The sequence below is a fragment of the Leucopleurus acutus genome (genome assembly GCF_964270905.1).
Source record: "Leucopleurus acutus genome assembly, chromosome: 20".
NCBI lineage: Eukaryota > Metazoa > Chordata > Mammalia > Artiodactyla > Delphinidae > Leucopleurus > Leucopleurus acutus.
In genome coordinates, this window is record NC_139162.1 from 33,767,016 (window position 1) to 33,787,902 (window position 20,887).

Sequence of the window (20,887 nt, forward strand, 5' to 3'; positions counted from 1 at the left end):
TTATTTTTTTTTTTTTTTTGTGGTATGCGGGCCTCTCACTGTTGTGGCCTCTCCCGTTGCGGAGCACAGGCTCCAGACGCGCAGGCTCAGCAGCCATGGCTCACGGGCCTAGCCGCTCCGCGGCACGTGGGACCCTCCCGGACCGGGGCACGAACCCGTGTCCCCTGCATCGTCAGGCGGACGCTCAACCACTGCTCCATACTTTGTTGATGTTGTTTTAATTAAGGTCTTGGAGGCCTTTACATATCATCACATAAGTTTTCTGTTGTTGTTTTTTAAGTTACAATCCTTCAGTTACCAAGGTGCTGGATTTGCTGGATGTGGCATCCAGTACAGGGTTCAACAAATACTGTTAAAGGGAAGATAGACGCTAGGGAAAGTGGGATAAAAGGGAGGATTCAGGAAAGGAGGAAGGGTGATGAAAAGAAAAAGGAAGAAAGGAAGGAGGGGGCGAGGAGGAGGGAGGGAGGGAGGGAAGGCATCAAGGGAGGCAAGGAAGAGAGAGAGATGAAGATGAAGGAAGGGAGAGTGACGGAGAAAAAAAGAGTTTCAGAGTGGTGGATTCCACCCTGGCCCCGCCCCCGGGCCGGACTCCGCCCCCGGGCCGCAGGCTGCAGCGCTACCTCCAGCCGCCAGAGGCCGCCACGCGCAGCCGGCCGCTCTCTGCGCGCGCGGTAGGCCCTCTCTCCCGCCTCCGCCGGCTGCTCGCCGACCCGCAGCCGCTCTCGGGCTCCGGCTGCGTCTCGCGCGCTCGGCCGCTGCTGGGTCTCTTCGTGAGAGGCCTCGCGCCGTTCGGCGCTCGCCGTACCCCTGCCTCGAGGCGCGGGGTCTCGTGGGCCCCGCTCCCGCCCTCCGCTCGCCTGGCCCGGACCGGAAGCGGCGCCGCACGGCCTGGGCCTGGCGCGGGGGGCGGGCACCGGGGCCCGGTCGGACATGGGCAAGAAGCACAAGAAGCACAAGTCGGACAAACACCTCTACGAGGGTAAGGAGTGGGCCGCGGTGGAGGGTGGCGAGCCCGCGTCGGCTCGGTGGGGTTTTCGTGCCTTCGAGACTACCCTCGAGCGTCCGAGGCGGGCCGGGGGCCACGCCTCCCGCGGGCAGGACCGGACCCGCGAAGGGGACGCGACCCGTCTGAGCCGCGCATACCCCAGGCTAGGGCGGCATTCGAACCTGGGACCCGCGGTCCGGGCGGGTCTCTTGTTGAGGGGTGTGAGGCGGCCCGGGAACGTTCGGGGCGTCCACTCGGCGAGTGCCCGTCATTCAACAGGTGCTTCGTGGGGCGCCCACTGCGTGCCCCGGGCCGCCTCGGCCTGTGCGCCTCCTTCTCTCCCGTCCAGCGGTCACTCTTCGTTGCGGATACTGCCCCGCGAGTGCCTCCTTTAATTGAAGCCCTTTCCTTTCATTTAAGAGTATGTAGAGAAGCCCTTGAAGCTGGTCCTCAAAGTGGGAGGGAACGAAGTCACCGAACTCTCCACGGGCAGCTCCGGGCACGACTCCACCCTCTTAGAAGACAAAAACGATCACGATAAACACAAGGACCGAAAACGGAAAAAGAGAAAGAAAGGAGAGAAGCAGGTTCCAGGGGAGGAAAAGGGGAGAAAACGGAGACGAATAAAGGTAAAGGTCGTTGCGTTGCTTCAGCTTTGCAGGTGGTACCAGTTTCTGAGGGTTGCCGCCTCCCGCTGTCAACCTTGCTTTATTTTCTTTGTGTCTAGTGAGATGCTGAAACGCTTGTAAAATCGGACTTGTCTTGAGCAGGAGCAGGGCAGAATAGAAACATGAATCATCTGAGTTTCAACAGCTGTCTTTAATTATACTCTTAGTTGTACTCACACATCAGGTGGGTGAGCAGCTAAGTCCTGATTTTCAGGAGCTGCTTCCTACCATCTAGGAAAGGTAAAAGTCATGCTCAAGAAAGCCTCAGTGTTCGAGGTTTGTGGAAAATAGTCATTTCAAAAGTAAATGGGGGGCTTCCCTGGTGGCGCAGTGGTTGGGAGTCCGCCTGCCGATGCAGGGGACACGGGTTCGTGCCCCGGTCCGGGAAGATCCCACAGGCCGTGGAGCGGCTGCACCCGTGAGCCATGGCCGCTGAGCCTGCGCGTCCGGAGCCTGTGCTCTGCAACAGGAGAGGCCACAACAGTGAGAGGCCCGCGTACCGCAAAAAAAAAAAAAAAAAAAAAGTAAATGGGATCTATTGGGATTCAAGTTTTGTTCTGAAATAAATACTATAATTCTAAATACATAATGAACAACTTTCATATTTTAGAACAAAGTTTGAGTCTATTGATGAGATAATTTGATCAGAGACCTTTAAGGGATATGACACCAGTGATGAAAATAAGCATTTTCTTAACCATTTGCAGCTAATAGAACATAAAAAAGAAAGTAGCTGCCATCTCTATATAAATAGTAATAATAATTAACTTTCCTTCCAAGGATGATCACATACATACCTGGAATTGTCCTAGGCTTCTTCGGCACTTCCCAAATTTAACCTGTCACGAAGTGACTTGTTGAATCAGTTACTGGATCTTGAAGCTAGATTTCTGTAGGTTTAGTTTTATAATTTTTTAATATTTATATATACAACAGAAATGTTCTAGTCCGTGTGATGAAACACATGGGTAAGTCACTAAATCTTAGAGATTCTCTTTTTGGAATTTCTTAATTATATGCCTTTCTGCCCCAGTGTTTATTGCCTTTGTCTAGATTGTGACAATATATAGAACTGTCTAATTTTTTTTTCCCTAAACTATAAAAGCCATATATGCCTATGATTTTTTTTTAAAAGAAATTTAAGTAATACAGAAGTGAACAAAATGGAAGGGAAAAAGTTTTGCTCACTCAGGTACCTCATTTAATCTTCCTCTTCAGAGGTAACCAGTTTTGTTTCATTTTTTTAAAATTATTTACTGTTAGGAGTAAGGTAATTCATGAGTAGGTTTGACATAAATACACTACCATGTGTGAAATAGATAGCTAGTGGGAACCTGCGGTACAGGGAGCTCAGCTCCTTGCTCTGTGGTGACCTAGATGGGGGGGAGGGGGGAGGGGGGAGGGAGGGGATATATGTATACATATAGCTGAGTCACTTCGTTGTACAGCAGAAACTAACACAGCATTGTAAAGCAGTTATACTCCAATTGAAAAAAATTATATTAAAAAAAATGTCAAGAGTACTACAAGGCTTTTAACATAAAAGCGGTGTCCTGCTCCATCCTGGAGTTTTACTTCCCAAACTTTTTTTTTCTTTGGATGTTTATCTCCATTTCTAAATGTAGGTTTATATTGCTGTTTACTGATTTATGTGTACATCTTTTACTGACATCATGTTGCAAAAGATGAGAATTTAAATTAGCATCCTTATATTGCTCCATGCCCCCAATTTCCCTTCCTGCATTCTCCCAGTGTAGATACAGCTCAATATTCAGTGTTTATTTCTAATTATTGTTCACTGGAGACAAATGGAATATACAAATACAGATCTGATCTTGACCAGTTAATTAATTGCTTTCATTTGTTTAGTTATCATGTACTAATTCTTCCCAAACTTCTAACAGATTTGTAAAACGCATCTGATTTCTGTTTTTCACGTGGTCAGACACTTCCCCTTTTTTGGAAACATCCATCTTGCAGCCCTCTGTCCCTTCCTGCTCTAATCTGGACTAGTTGTTCTCTAGGCCTCCTTTGCATTCTTTCTGGATCCCATGTCTTCTTCTTGATTTACTTCTTTGTTCTGGTGGAGTCTTAACTCTACAAACTTCCTAAGAAAGCATTCATAGGAGGTAGATTTTTGTAAGTTCTTACATGTTTGAACATCTTTATTCTACTCCCATATACTCTCCTCATGTAGATTGATGGTTTGACTCAGCATGGAACTCCAAATTGGAAATTATTTTCTCCAAGAATTTTGAAAGCATTGCGTGTTGTTTTCTGGCTTCTAGATTTGCTGTTGAGAAGTCTGTTGCCTTCTGATTCTTAGTCCTTTGTACATGATCAGTATGTGCTCTCTCAAAATGCTTAGAATCTTCCCCTTTATCTTCAGTAGTCTGTTGCACAATGGATATTCTTGCCTTCAGGTCTGAGATGTTTGCTTGAAGTATTTCTGTGATAGCTTCCTTCCCTCCGTTCTCTCTCTTCTCTCTTTCTAGAACCCCTGCCATTTAGATGTTGGACTTCTGGACTGATTCTCTAATTTTCTTATGTTTTTTTCTCCTCTTTTTCCTCTTTGTTTTTTGTGTTCTTCCTTCAAAGAGAGTTCCTAAACTTTGTCTTCTGGCTCTGCTCTTGAATTTTATTTCAGACCTTGTATTTTGAATGTCCAAGAACTTTTTCATGTTTTCTAACTGTCCTTGTTTTAATAACATCCTGTTCTTGTTTTTACATGCAGGATCTTTTATTTCTCTGAAATATTAATTGATGAGTTTTTTTGATATTTTTCTTCTAAGTTTTTTTTTGCTCCTTGCACTGTCTCTATTTCCCCTCAAGTTCATTTTATTTGGTCTCTTCCTTTTGTGTTAAAAGCATCATTTAGTTATCTGTTGAGCGTTTGTAATCTATTTGTATTTAAATGTGAAGCACAAAAAGGCTGATTATATGCTTTGTGCCTAGACAAAGTTTGTCAGCTGATGGACTTCACTGTGGGCATCACTAAACAGAGACCTGATCATTTTGATTGGGAGCCGCCAAAGTTTTGTGCTTTTCCAGGTTTCTGGGGTTAGAACTTTTCTCAGAGGTGTCTCCCTCCTTGCATGCAGGAGGTATCTTGCTTTCTCTGATCTGCAGACTCCTCCACTTGCCTTTCATCTCCCAAGTGTGTTGATATCTTTCACCCACTGTCATCTCTTCTGTACTCTTTTTTCCCGCCATCATCTTGTTTAACTGGAAGTTGAACCCCTTTTAACCACTTCTGGGTTTAGTTCTGGCAGTTTCTACCATTATGCCAGCTGATATACTCATACTCCTCATTTCTTGTTTTATCAATTATCTCATCTTTTTATTAACTACATTGTATTTGGTTAGATTACTGTACCATATTTTATTTTATATAACTTTTGAATGTTACAAATAATGCTGCATTGAGCCTCATTGTTCACATCGCTTTGTATACTTTTATAAGGATATCTTCAGGATAGGTTCCTGGAAGTCTCCCCCTCTGCCCTTTCTTGACGGTGGCTCTAAGTATCATTAGCCACCTATATATTTTTATTTCATTGCAAATTAACATGCTTTCTTATCCACAGTTTCATTTGGAAATAACACCCAAAGTAGGGCAGGGAGGTGGATGATTTCCATTGTACAGAAGGTAAAGTGGAAACTCAGAATTGAAGTGAATTTGCCCAAGGTCCCACTTCCCCAGGACTCAGGGCTAGGGACTGTGGGATACTTCTGGGGTGTCACTGGTTCTGTAGAGCCTGTTTGGGTTATCCCTTTTCTCCAGGCTGGACTGGGGAGGGGGAAGAGGGGTTCCTTTGCTAGGGAGACTTCAGAAGGACACCTTTCTCTGAGCTGTACTCTGGATCTGCAGAGAGTTTTAGGAACAGCAGTTGCTTCTGGTCTTTTCTTGGGGAAAGTCAGCCATATGACACCTGTGGGCCTGAAAGGGGCTAGAGTATGTGTGGTTCTGAGGGACTGGTGACTCTTCTGTTAGTTCATGTAGCAGGAAGGGGGAAGGGCACAAGAAAAAGATAAAACATGCCCTTTCCCTTTTAAAGTGTTTTTCTAAAAGGCATTCATAACTTCTGCTTATATTTCATTAGCCAGAACTTAATCACTTAGCCACCCTTGCTGCTAGGGAGGCTGGAAAATGTCTTTTAGTTTAGGGAAAGGGTTGGGGGCATTAAATCCTAATAAAAATCAGGAATCTTTTACTTAGGAAAATAAGGAGAAGATAAAGTTTTGGGAAAGCACAGATGTTTACAACACAAAACCCTGTAATTTCTCAAAGATGTCATATAAAGTTAAGTAATATTCTTCTTTTGAGTAGGAAGGCTCTGATTATACTAGTTTAAAATGCCCCAACAGATAGGATCAGTATTGTTTCTCCCTGTAGAGCAGTGGTATTTAATACCAACCATAGCATTAAAAGCACACCATGCTTTAGTTTTTTGGGGGGGGGGTTGTTTTTGTTTTTTTAAGATTTTTTTGATGTGGACCATTTTTTAACGTCTTTATTGAATTTTTTACAATATTGCTTCTGTTTTATGTTTTGTTTTTTTGGCCACGAGGCATGTGGGATCTTAGCTCCCTAACCAGGGATCGAACCCGTACGCCCTGCATTGGAAGGTGATGTCTTAACCACTGGACTGCCAGGGAAGTCCCCATGCTTTAGTTTTAATCAGACCATAATCTGCACAACACCGAAGTGTGTTGGCTTTTTTTTCTCTTAAACATTTGAATGCCAAGCAGTTGGCAAAGAATTTGCCTGCTGGCATAACTCTAGTCTTTAGAAATCAGAGTACAGTGATGTTAACACTACAGTCAACATGGGGTCAACTATGTATTCTGAGCTATTACTGTAGTATACTAGAAATATTCTTTTCATATCATACTATTAAACATAAAGGATCATATGTATAAAGCCATGAGTATTATACTTTATGGGCTACTTCAGATATTTTCAGAGGTAACCTGACAACCCACTTTTCATTTATATGCTGACTTGAGAAGCTGATACCTGAACAGAATGGTACATTACTGCAGAAGTAAGGAAGCTTGCACACCATGTGGAGAACTAAGAACAATAGCATGAAAGTGGGCAGATGTGAGGGTGTGTACAAGGGACATAAAGTAGTTCTGTTTTTGAAGCACAGAATACGTGAAGAGGAGTATGGGATAAGATCTGAGAGGCAGTTGAGATGGCAGAGTAGGGAGTTTGAACTTGAATGTGTAAGCAGTAGAGAGTCAAAAACTTTCTGAGTGGAAGAATGATAAAATGTTGAGCCTTAGTAACAGTAATCTGTTAACAGTATCTAGCAGATATTGAAGAGAGTAGAGACTGGGTGTAAGGAGACCTACTTAGAAGGCTTTTTATTGAAGTAGTTCAGATGAGAGGTCTAAATTCTTTCATTGAAACTCAGACCTGTTCTTCAGAAAAGCATAATCCTAACCCGAATTCTGTCTTAACAACTTTGCGAGTCAGCTTCAGGTTTAGATGCTCAAAGAAGTTAGGCTAGTCCCGTTGCTAGGGATGTTACCAGAATAAAATGACAGGTGTTTTTCTTTAAATTTTTTAAAATCATGAGCATTAAATATATAGGATATTATTCACAATGCTAGAGTTAAGTAAAATTTGGTTTTAATTTATTTTTTATTGATGTAACATTAGTTTATAACATTATATCAGTTTCATATGTACAGCATTATATTTCTACTTTTGTATACAGTACAGCATGCCCACCACCAAAAATTTAGTTTCCATCCATCACCATACAGTTGATTCTTTTTACCCATTTCACCCTCCTCCCGTTCCCCTCTGGTAACCACTACTCTGTGCTTTGTATCTATGTGTTCAGGGTTTTTTTGTTTGATTTGTTCATTTATTTTGTTTTCTTGTTTGTTTTTTATATTCCACATATGGGTGGAATCATAACAATATTTGTCTTTCTCCGTCTGACTTGTTCACTTAGCGTAATATCCTCAAGGTCTGTCCATGTTGTTGCAAATGGCAAGATTTCGTCTTTTTTTATGGCTGGGTAATATTTCATCATGTATGTATACATATGTATATATACACACACGTGTGTGTGTATATATGCATCCTTTTTTCCATTCGTCCATTGATAGGCACTCAGATTGTTTCCATATCTTGGCTATTATAAATAATGCTGCACTGAACATAGGAGTGCATATATCTTTTCAAATTAAGTTAAATTTTTTATTTATTTACTTTTTTCGGCCGCGCCGGGCGGCATGTGGAATGTGGGATCTTAGTTCCCCGACCAGGGATCGAACCCACGTCCCTTACAGTGGAAGCGTGGTGTCTTAACCACTGGACACCAGGGAAGTCCCAATGTAAGTAAGACTTCTAATGAAAATTTAAAACTTATTCATATACAATAAATTCCCGTTTTTATTAAACACTATACTAGGTCCCAAGGGGCATACATACTCATAAAAACTAACATTTGAGTGTTTACTATATGCTAGGCATTGTTCTGACTTCTTTATATTTACTATTTTAATACTTAATAGCTTTATGGGGTAGGTACTATTAGTATCTCATTTTGTTGCTGAGTTAACTGTAAAGTAGCTTACAACTAGAGAGGAGAAATGAATGACTGTAATTGTTGAGCAAAGTGGGAATTCTCTCAAAACACAATTCATTGACTTCTTTTGTATGAATCTGCCATACCCAAGGTCTCAGGGCTGCTATGGCTTATTTGGGCTGGCAGAAAATCCTCTCCGCTTTTTCCCATTTTGCTGTTCCCTCCTGAGGTGGTCCTCTTTCTTTTTTTTTTTAATAAATTTATTTATTTATTTATTTGGCTGTATTGCATCTTCATTGCTGCGCGTGGACTTTCTCTAGTTGCAGCAAGCAGGGGCTACTCTTCGTTGTGGTGCGCAGGCTTCTCACTGCGGTGGCTTCTCTTGTTGCTGGCACAGCTCTAGGCTCACGGGCTTCAGTAGTTGTGGCTTGCGGGCTCTAGAGCACAGGCTCAGTAGCTGTGGCGCACAGGCTTAGTTGCTCCACGGCATGTGGGATCTTCCTGGACCAGGGCTCGAACCCGTGTCCTCTGCCTTGACAGGCGGATTCTCAACCACTGTGCCACCAGGGAAGCCCTCTGAGGTGGTCCTCTTAATCACAGAAGATCTTCCCAGAGAAGAAAGGACTCTGACTAAGGGCATAAGAGTAGTGTTGGTCCTCTGATAGAAGGATTGATTGATTGTTTGTTTATTCAGCAAATATCTACCAGAAACCTATGATGCACTGGACTCAAATGATAAATAAAATATAGTTCCTACTCTGCAGGAGCTCAAATTTGGGCTGGGAAATCAGACACAAAAGGATAAATAAACTTCATGGCCTGGCAAGTTCTAATAGAGGTATGAATAAAGTGTTCTGGGAGACCAGAGGAAAGTGTTTCTCATTATGCCTTGGGGAAGTAGGGGAAAGCATCATAGAGGTAAGAGCTAAATTATGTGGCAGATGCAACAGAGGGCCAAAGATGAGGGGTAGTTTCAAAGTAATAAAACTGATATTTTCATTTGAATTCTAAAATCAGCTGTTAAAACAAAGCAAAGTTCTGAAATTGTTTTGTACACTGGAAGCATTATTTGAATATAGACATAGATATCTATGTATATATATCTCTCCTACAAAAGTGACCAATGTGAAGGATAGTACCTAGAACTTCAGCTGTTACTTCTCATGCTTTCACGTTACCGTTTCACGCTGTCTCTTGTGATTAATTAATTCTACAAATAATATGTATTAGGCATTATTGAGCCTGGGGGTACAGAGCTGAATAAGACTTGGGCCTCTGCCCACCAGGAACTCCAGAAAGAGGCAAATGTGTCTATGACATGCAATGAGTGTTATAATATTAATAATATGAGCAAAGATTTACTTCAGAGGTGTTATGAATTAATAAAATAACTTGCCGTTGAGTCATGGATAAATTAGAATCTAGTCTGACATAAATGCAATGTGTTTGTAGTTATGGAAATAGCCACTGTTTTTCTCCCGTGCCTCAGACCTTCATACACACAGGATATTTACTCTCCCTAGAATTCTGTTCCCACCCTCAACCTGGCTAAATTTTCTCTCCTTCAGATCTCAACTCACATGTTACTTCTTCATAGAAGTCTTCCCTTACTTCTCCAGTCTAAATTAGATTCACCCAACAGTTATTCTCTCCTTGAAATCTGTTTGGGTTTCTTTTACTAAGTTGTTTGATGTCTGTGGCTTTTTACACTGTTGGCTTCCTAAGGGCAGGGCTGTGTTTGTTTATCCACCAGTAAATATCCACACAGTAGAACCTCATTTATTTATTGAATGCATGAATGAATGAGTATTCACCATGTGCTAGGTAGGCACTGTGCTAAACATTCACATACACTATCTTATTTAATCCTCAAAACACTCTTCTGAGGTAGGTATTGTTGTGTCTGTTTTAGGGATGAGGAAACTAGTTCCCCCACAAAAATTATGTACTTGATCCATGATCTCATAGCTAATAAGTGGCAAAGCCAGAATTTGAACCCATTTTATAAACTGAAATTATAAACCCTCCTACCTGAAGTTAAATGGCTTTAGTATTTTTGTTCAGTTTTCTCTATGTAATTAGAAAAATAAACCGCTCTTAACCAGAACTGTGTTAACTTCCGGTTTTACGTATCTATTACAAGTGGCGTTAACAGTAGGATTCTATAGTAATTTGAAATCATAAAAAAAAAAATTGGAAGGTAGGAATCAGAATGTTAGGTGGAGAGAGAACTATAGAGATCAGAGCCTCTTGTTTTACAGGTGAAACAGACTAAAACAGTGGAATAACTTGTTCAGGTTTACATTCTGGTAAATTAGAAGCTAGATCTCCTAATATCTAGTCTGGCAATAACATGTTACAATATCTCCTTTCACTTTAGGGTAGTTTCCAAGTATATGTTTTTTATATTCTTTTTTTCTTTTGGACTCTGGCCCGGAAGGCAGTATTCTCTTGCCATACCAAATAGTAAAGTGGTCACTGTAGACCAGTCTAACTAGATAAAGTTACCAGATAGGGGTAGTACAGAGACACATTATACCTTCCCTTGGTACTTTTTCAGCTTTTCTGTTTCATGGTCATTTCACCATCTCATAAACTCTAAAATAAGAATCAACAGTTGAATCTCTATCTTGCAGGTGATAAAGAGGCCTAGTGAGAGTAAATGAGTGCCTGAGAAGGTCAGAGTGTGTTAAGGATGAAGCTAGAGCAAGAACTTGAGCCTCTAGACCATGTGTCAGCAAACTAGAGCAAGCACCACCTGATTCTGTAAATAAAGTTTTATTAGAACATAGCCACACCCATTCATTTACATATTGTCTGTGGCTGCTTTCTTGCTATACCAGCAAAGGTTAGTAGTTGCGACAGACATTATGGACCACAAAGCATAAATTATGCTACCTGGCTGTTCACCAAAAAAAAAAAAGTTTGCCAGCCCCTACTCCAGACTTCTTGTACTATGGCCTTAGTTCTTTCCACCTAGGAGAGTGCTTACTGCCTTTTCAGGCTGTCCTCTATCCACAATTTATGTTTAATAGGAAGAGATCTTGTCTCTGAGGGTCTTTTTTCCATTGAACAGTTGTTCTAAACCTGCCAACCTATAAAAGATTCATACTAGTTTTTCTGGGGAAAAGATACAAAACTTTCCTGAGTCAAAAATTGCTGCTCAGGGCTTCCCTGGTGGCGCAGTGGTTGAGAGTCCGCCTGCCGATGCAGGGGACATGGGTTCGTGCCCCGGTCCGGGAAGACCCCACATGCCGCGGAGCGGCTGGGCCCGTGAGCCATGGCTGCTGAGCCTGCGCGTCCGGAGCCTGTGCTCCGCAATGGGAGAGGCCGCAACAGTGAGAGGCCCGCGTACTGCAAAAAAAAAATTGCTGCTCCAAAATATGAGGCCATAAAAAAGATAGCAGTCAACTTAATGGAAACTGACATCAAGTGCACAATGAGTACAGTTTATAACATTGTTCTCTGGAGCTTCAGTCAGTCATATTCTGTATTAGATGCTTTGGGCTCTGAGAATCGAATGTGAAGTTCTGTATCAGTGATACTCAAAGTGTGATCACTGCACCGGCAACACCCACATAGCCTAGAAACTTGTTAGTAATGCAGTTTCAGAGGCTCTACTCTAGACCTACTGGATCGGTAATTCTGGGGACAGGGCCTAGTCATTGGTGTTTTCTTTGTTTGTTTGTTTGTTTTTTGGTGGTACAAGGACCTCTCACTGTTGTGGCCTCTCCCGTTGCGGAGCACAGGCTCCGGACGCGCAGGCTCAGTGGCCATGGCTCACGGGCCCAGCCGCTCCACGGCATGTGGGATCTTCCCGGACCCGGGCATGAACCCGTGTCCCCTGCATCGGCAGGTGGACTCTCAACCACTGCGCCACCAGGGATGCCCGTCATTGGTGTTTTAACAAGACCTTCAGGTGATTCTGATGCACACTGAAGCTTGAGAACCATAATGAGACCTCAGAGTTTGCATTTCTAGCAATTTCCCAGATGATGCTGATGTTGCTGGTCTGGGAACCACACTTTGAGAACCACTGCTCTAGATATTAGAACAAGAAATTTGGACATGGGCCAAGAAAATTAAGCTCCTATTGAGAATCTTGAGCATAAAATAGACATTTTGGGACAATTTTACTATAAAATTTAATTTTTTAAATTCAAAGAACAGAGAATTAAAAAAACAAAAACTACCACCTGGATACCAACCATTCAGCTTTAACAAATCGTAACATTTTGCCTTTTGCTCGTATTTTTGGGTTTTGTTTTTTTTTAAGAAATTAGAGTACAGACACAGATGAAGCTTTCTGTGTCCCCTGCCAGAATCCATTCCTCTTCCTCATTCCCTACAGAGGACCATGAATTTGGTGTGCAGCACATGAAAACTTGTTCTTATAATTTTACTCCTTCTGCATACGTTTGTAAAATACACTAATATATTTTCAAAACTTGCATAACTAATCTTGTAATAATTCTCAACTTTTTCCTCCAGAAATTATGTTTCTGAATATAATACATGCTGATACAGTGTAACTTTAGACTATTAATTTTACTTGCTATGTAAATATGCCATAATTTATTAATCCATATTCCTTTTAGTAGGTTGTTCCTAATTTTTTACTATTTCACAGAGTCCTATAATAAACTTGCACATGTCTACATGTACACTTGTGAAAGGAAGTTTCTCTAGGGTATATGCCCAGGAGTAGAATAGCTGAGAAGTAGGATAAAGGTAGCTTCAGCTTCATTAGATATTGTTTATTGTTCTCCTAATGGTTGTACCTATTTACTCACCCATCTGCAAGGTATGAGAGCCCCATTTCTCCACATTTTCATCAAAACTTGACATTTTTAGACATTTTAATTTTTACCAATCATAGAGATGTGAAATGCCTTCCAGTTTTTAAATTCATAATTCCCAGAGTTCCAGGAAGCCTGAAGCTAGTTTTCATGTTTCTTAACATTTCCAGTTTTTTTTCTGGGAATTACTTATGATACCCGTTACCCATTTTCTATTGGGTTATTTACCTTTTTACATGAATCTGTAGGTGCTCTTTATGTAATCTTTGCTAATACTTTGAGTTATTTGTGTTTCTCAGTCAATAGGCTAGTCTTTTAGCTTTATAGATAAGAAAATCCCTCCTCTTGAGTCATAAAGATTCTTTTACTTTATCTCAAGTTTTAAAATTAAGTCTTTAATTTATCTGAAATTTACTTTTACACGTGGTATGAGGTAGAGATCTAATTTCATATTCTTTTTAAATGTAGATAACCAGTTGTCCCAGCACTACCCTTTTGTCATTGATTTATAATGCCAATCTGTGATACATCAAAGACTTTTCTATGTGCATGGCTCTGTTTCTGGGCCCTATGATACGTTCTATAGGACTGTTTGTCCCTGTGTCAGACCTACATTGTCTTAATTATCATTTTATACAAATACTTAATATCTGATAAGACATTTTATTGTGACCTTTTTCAAAACTGTTCTATTCTTGATGACTCACTCTTCAAGATAGATTATACAATTGGCTTATCAAATTTCATGAAAAATCCTGTCTTACAATTTTGATAGGCATTACATTTTTTTAAAAATTTTATTTATTTATTTATTTATTTGTTGGGTCTTTCTCTAGTTGCGGTGAGTGGGGGTCACTCTTCATCGTGGTGCACAGGCCTCTTACTGTCGTGGCCTCTCTTGTTGTGCAGCACAAGCTCCAGACGCGCAGACTCAGTAGTTGTGGCTCACGGGCCTAGCCGCTCCGCGGCATGTGGGATCTTCCCATACCAGGGCTCGAACCCGTGTCCCCTGCATTGGCAGGCAGATTCTCAACCACTGCACCACCAGGGAAGCCCCAGGCATTACATTTTATTTATAGATTACTTTGGAGCAAATTGACTATCTTTCAGTTCATGAACATGGTATATCTCCTTTATTCAGATCTGCCACAGTGGCCTTTCAGTAATGTTTCATGATTTTTCCTAAAAGGTATTGCTCATCTTTTATTAGATTTACTCCTGGGTATATTATCTTGCTTTTGTGAATAGTATTATTTTTCTAATTGGTTGTTTCTACCATATAGAAGCACTTTTTTTTTCCCCTTTATGAACATATTATTCTCTCATTTTCCAGCAGATGGCAGTAAAATACATTAAGATTTCATTATGAATAATCTTTTCAGTGGTGTCTTCTTTTTTTCCACTGAAACTAAAATGATTTGTTTTCGAGGTATTGATTCTGGAGTATTTCTAAATTATCTCCCTTTGTTCCATTTAGGAAGATAAAAAGAAGCGAGATCGGGACCGCGTGGACAATGAGGCAGAAAAAGACCTCCAGTGTCAGGCCCCTGTAGGATTAGACTTGCCTCCTGAGAAGCCTCTTGCAAGCTCTTTAGCCAAACAAGAAGGTTGGAATAACTCTGAATTAACTGTCCTGAATGAGGAGGCTGAAATTATTTTAAAGATGGTAGCCAGGGAAAGTGACTGGGTTTTTAGCTTTTAAGTTAAAGTTTAAAAGCTGTTAAATTAAATTTTCTTTTAAGTTTTCTTATTTATATCACTGCTTAAGAGCTTTAAATTAGCTTCAGTTTTAAACTTGATATTCTCATACTTTACCATATTTGAAAGATAAATGGAATTTCTCTGAGATGTTTAATGATGGGTATGAGATAAGTCATATATAGAAAGAAAATAAGCTAAACAATACTCTCTAGAATCTTCCTTTTTAAAACACTCTTTTCCTTTCTTCTTTACTTTAGAAGTAGAACAGACACCCCTTCAAGAAGCTTTGAATCAACTGATGAGACAACTGCAGAGGTGAATGTTTTTTCCAACATTTTTATAACATGGAAATTGAAATGGGAAATACAGGATCCAAACCACGTCTTTTTATTATTATTATTTGTTAAAGCCATATTTTATGGCCTGTATCCAAATGTACTTGATTTTAAAGTGGATGATAAATATTTTGCCTGGCAATAGAAGTACTCCAAGAGGCTGACTTCTAGATGTTCTCATTTGGTTTGTTTTAAATGGCAGCTTGAAGAGTGTTACTTAATACTCTTAATGGAAAATTTCTCCTTAATCTAAAGTAACTTCTGATGTTAAAGCTTTAAACCAGGATTAAACAATATAGATATTTCCATTTGCTAATACATAAACACACCTTCTGTATGTTTGTGCAGTGCTTATCACTGCTGTCAATATTCAACAATTACCAAGTCTGGGAGAAGAGACAAATGCCATAAATAAGATTTGTGACCCTCTCTTAAATGCAGAAATTTGTTCTAAAAATTACAATATCTTGATAACACTAATGATAAGTTCTTAGAAAAGAATAACATGATCTTCATTAAAATATTTGTTTTGATACCTCTCTTTACTCAGAATGTGAATTCTCAGCTCAAAGACATTTACATTATTGGCAGAGGATTCATGGGTATAGGGCATGCATTCTCACAGTGAGTTTTCTTCTTACCATGTTGGCCTTGTATGTCAACCCCAGAACATATCATAAATAATTTTTTAAGGTAAAGCCTCTACTGCTATCTGTATTCAACACCAATTCAGCTTTGCAGTGAAAATCAGAAATTAGTGGCCTCTCTTCCTCTTTGGTGTTACAGAACAATTGAGATATTTACATCTCAAGTCTTTACACTTGAGTAAATCATTCATTACTTGTCCCAAAGGAGTGAACAGGTAAGTATTAAGCATTCCAACTCAATTAGAATGTATGACTATAAAGCATTTTGGCTACCTTTTAATTTTGTTTCTTACAACGTAAGACCGGAATGTAGGGTAATGACGTCTCCTTAAAAGAAATCTACTTATCACGGTCTCTCTTAGTCTAAGGATGTTCACATTGCTCAGGACATTTTGGGAATTAGAATCCAGAGCCACATTTTTTTGGAATAGCCTCAGTGATTCTTCATCCTTGAGGCTCAGCGCAAATGCTGGTAAAGAATATAGTTGACCAAGTTTAATAATAGCATTTTTGGTCAAACCAAGTGGAACTCTATATTAAAATGACTGATTTTAGGAGGTATAGATAATTTGCTCTGAAGAGGCCCTCCAGAGATGCTTCATGGTGTTATTCACAGTAGCTTTCATGGATAATATGCATTTGGATGTATAAGTTCCAGACTGGACTTTTTTGCTTATTCTTGGTACTTTTTAATCTCACTGCTTAGGCGTCCTGCTGGGAAGAACAAAGGCAGATTCACACACACCTAAATTCAGATTCCATCTCTGTATTTTATCAGATTTATGACCTAGAACAAATCATTTGACCTCTGAGCCTCAATATTCTCATCTCTAAGTGAGGATACCACCTCCTTGATGGCTTTTGTGAGGATTAGATATAAAATACTTCAATTCCCTACCACTGGCCCTGGCATGTGGTAAATACATCTTTTAAATTGTTGCTATTCTTATTTTTAAATAATAATAAATATATTTATTTAATAATAACCATTTTTATTGATGTGATTATTTGGAGTAAGAAAGCTTTGATATGCCAGATTTCCAGAGGAAAATAACAGTCTAATGAACTAATCTTATAGAGCAGTGGTTCTCAACCCTGTCTGTCCTGGAAACATCAAAATTCAACCCTAGAAAAACCATTGCGTGGACCACCCTCCTATAAGAGATTCTCATATAGTGGGTCTAGGGTAAGCCTCCCACCCCACTGGAATTTTTTTAAAGCTCCTCTAATGATTCTCATGCACAGCCAGAGTTAAGAACCTATGATGGAAAGCACTGGGTCTCAAGTATGGGGGTATTATGAGGACCTTTTTAATGTCAGTTTTTTGAGACCCCCCCCCCCACCTACACACACAATAGAAGTTGTATCCATTGATTAAGAAAATATATATAGTCATCCCTTGGTATCCACAGGGGATTGATTCCAGGAGCCCCCGTAGATACCAGAATCCAAGGATGCTCAGGTCCCTTATATAAAATGACAGCAGTCCAGTGAATACAGTCAGCCCTCCATATCCACATTGAGAAACCCACGGATACAGAGGGCCAGCTGTACTCGTGAGGAGGCAACAGCTCTGTGGCCCAAGCGTCCAAGCCTAATTAGAAACCAATATGGAAGATTGCAGGTGTGCATTCATTCTTATTATTTCTGCTTTTTCCTCTATGATTGATAAAAATACATAGTACTAATCTTCCAGAGTACAAGATATTGGTTAGTTAATCTAGATTTCTTATTTTGTTTCATCTTTCCCTGTGTTGGAGACGCTATGAATTAATTAAGCTGCATATTTTAAAAGATTCTCTGTCTTAAGGGTACAATTTATATGTAAAGCATCTTAACCTTATTAAATAGTTAGTAGTCTTTAAAATTGTTAGTTCAGTTTTCAGTGAAAAACGCATTAGCCTACTACAAATTCTACATCTTAAGGGTTTCCTCTGACTCATGCTCCTTGACCAGTAGATTTGTTTGTGGTAGAAATAAAATTGCCTTTTTCCTGTCTTCACAGGAAAGACCCAAGTGCTTTCTTTTCATTTCCTGTGACTGATTTTATTGCTCCCGGCTACTCCATGATCATTAAACACCCAATGGATTTTAGTACCATGAAAGAAAAGATCAAGAACAATGATTACCAGTCCATAGAAGAACTAAAGGTAACTCTGGCTACTTACCTCGTGTTGGAGAAATAGACTGAGCTGTGCTACAAAGTAACATATCTATTCAATTGAGAGTCAAACTTTTGGATCCTATATGTACAAAAATCCTGGCAGAAATCTGCACGTCTGGTATTCAGAATCTTTCTCAAGTTTATTTTAATACCTAAAATCTGTACTTTTTTGTCTTAGAAAACAACTTTGAGCTTGGTGATTAAAAAACCAGACAAAATAAGCCATCTGCTGTCTTTTATTATTTTGTGGGTTTTGGTAAAGTTTTTAATTTCATGCATTCTATAAAATATTTTCTCAACCTTTAAAATGAAAAGATGTTTGATTTTTAATTTCAGATCAATGCAGGTAAAATGGATTTTTTTTAATTAAAGTATAGTTGATTAACAATATTGTATTAGTTTCAGGTGTACAGCAAAGTGCTTCACTTATATATTTTTTCAGATTATTTTCCATTATAGGTTATTAACAAGATATTGAATAGTCAGTGTTTTAATGGAAGTTGATTTAGAGTAGTTTCTTTTTCTATTTCTAGACATCTTCCTAATACAGAATAAATTGGCTTGTCTAGAAATACTAAACAGAAGTTTAATTACATTTTCTTGGGGCTTCCCTGGTTGCGCAGTGGTTAAGAATCTGCCTGCCAGTTCAGGAGACACAGGTTCAAGCCCTGGTCTGGGAAGATCCCACGTGCCGCAGAGCAGCTAAGCCCGTGAGCCACAACTACTGAGCCTGTGCTGTAGACCCCACGAGCCACGACTACTGAACCCACGTGCCACAACTACTGAAACCTACACGCCTAGAGCCTGTGCTCCGCAACAAGCCACCACAACGAAGAGTAGCCCCTGCTCGCCACAACTAGAGGGAGCCTGCGTGCAGCAATGAAGACCCAAAGCAGCCAAAAATAAAAATAAATAAATAAGTTTAATTACATTCTCTAGTTTGATGAAAGTCAGTTGCTCCCTGTGTTCACTTCAGCTATACTTGTTTAGCATATTTTCTTCAACTTTAAGAAGAGAGAAATTTATAAATTACAAGTAAAGAACCTACAAGCTACCAAGATGATACATATGCCTAATGTTATAGTTGAAGTTTTTTCCATCTTTAAATAGCCTTGGTATATATGTTGGTTTCAGAGTTATACTTTACATTTTAGTCATCCGAAGAAAAGGAACCATGTGTTTTCTTTTTCAATTTGCTCTGTACCAAACCATTACAAACTTAACTGGTTTAGATAATATCTATTCTATCTTTGTTTTTTCTGGTTGAACATTGTAGCGTTCACCTGACCTAAGGGCTAGACCCTAATCAGTTACAGAAGGAAAATAAGACAGTAAATGTTTACTTGGTCTCTTTTTTTTTTCATCCACGTTGATCGGTTGAAATTTATAACACTACCATTTAGTTCTGTCTTTACTATCAACTTGAATGTATAGATAATATTTCACTCTGAAAAACCTGAATTGTATTCTCTTGTATTCAAAGAAATGGAAACTTTTCTCAACTTTTCATCTGGTGAAAATTAGGCTAGAACTGTTTATTTCAGCATATTTCGGACCTTATATATTGCTTAATGGAAAATTTTTCACAGTTTTTTTTCCTTTTTGTGAATAGTTTTCCTTGGATCTTTTCCTTATGATGACATGAGGGACTAGAAGTATGCCCCCTAAGTGTTTTTGAGCTATGGTCAAGATTTATCATAATTGAAGTGAACAAGTATTTTTAACTTTTTGGAGTTTTCTACATTACTACACTTTTTTCTCAGGAAAATTCAATAGCCCAATGTAGTATTTATTAGCTTATCCAGCTCATTAGGCTGTTCAAGGTTTTTTTTTTATTATTACATGAAAAGTATGCAGAAAGGTCATTCAGCTTTATGAATGATGAAGTGCCATTACACAAAAGTCCAGTAAAGCCTAGCACGTGGCAGTTAAGATTCATGGAATCTACAAATTGCCTTAACAGATCAGACCTGCAATCAGAATAGTCCAGTACTCTCTTGCCAGTTAGAGACCAATGGTCATTTAGTGTAATAGTCATCTAGTGACTCCCCTCATTTGCTTCTCCTACCCCCAAATATATGTTTAATAATTCTTAATGGAATGGAAGCTTTTCAGAATATCTGTAAAAGGGTTCTTAACCTGGGGTCCTTTGGGTAGCCATGGATGAGCCTTTAGGGGGACCAGGAACCTTATAAAATGACATGAAAATTTTGTGTTCACCTTTGTATTACATGTATGTGCTTGAGGAGTGGATCCATAGCTTTCACCAGATTCTTAGGGATCCAGGACCTAGCAAAATCCTAACTGATTAGAGACTTGGCCAAGAACTGAGGAGCCACATATACTTCGTTTCATCTCCTTTAAATTTAATATCAAATTTATTGTGACCCTTGAACAGTCTTCTCATATGCTTTTAAATAATATTCAATCTACCTATCTTCATTACATTAAGTGTTCTAAGCTGTCATCACTAGTTATTAAATAATGGGGCTTGAATGTTTCGTTTTAAATTCAGAGGAGGAGTTTGGGGCTCAGATTATTTTTTGTTGGGTTTTTATCATTTTAACTTAGTAAGGCCTTGGCATAATCGCCCTCACATTTATACAATGTAAAAATTACTTAACCATGAAAATATGCAGTGGGATTGAGTTCCCCAGCACATGTGCATACTTTGAAATTTAAACCGAAAGTACAGTTTTGATAATTTGCCTACTGCAGTTACATGTTGTAACTCTTTGAGGTTGTATGGTTTATTTCAGGTTGGCATGATTTTGCAACATTCTGCAAATTATGTTTAGCTTATAACAGTATCCAAACACTTAAAAGAAAATTAGTGTAAATGTTTTGCCATTTTTGCTCAGTTAATTTGAATCTGGTAGGAAATATTGTGATAATTTAATATTGTCCCAGTTTTCAGTCAGGATCTGAAGTAAAACATTTAACTCATAACTGGAGAATTAAGATGTTTGTTTTAAAACTAAGAATATTTTTTAATTAAATGAAGTACACAGTTAAAATTATTAAATATAAGATA

General features: G+C 39.4%; 1 protein-coding gene across 4 annotated transcripts in view; it reads left to right on the plus strand.

The window, feature by feature from the left end:
- The first annotated feature begins 778 nt into the window (after positions 1–778).
- The window catches only part of BRD7 (bromodomain containing 7), a 38,276-nt gene continuing 18,167 nt past the window's right edge, over positions 779–20,887 (plus strand). For 2 of the 4 annotated variants that reach the window (XM_082862301.1, XM_082862302.1), the window contains exons 1-6: positions 779–982; positions 1,409–1,617; positions 14,484–14,613; positions 14,965–15,022; positions 17,695–17,839; positions 18,477–18,563. In XM_082862301.1, the coding sequence (XP_082718427.1) occupies positions 934–982; positions 1,409–1,617; positions 14,484–14,613; positions 14,965–15,022; positions 17,695–17,839; positions 18,477–18,563 (678 nt within the window). In that variant the 5' untranslated portion in view covers positions 779–933. The remainder of the gene's footprint in view (positions 983–1,408; positions 1,618–14,483; positions 14,614–14,964; positions 15,023–17,694; positions 17,840–18,476; positions 18,564–20,887) is intronic. The other 2 variants (XM_082862303.1, XM_082862304.1) reach the window with 1 other exon arrangement.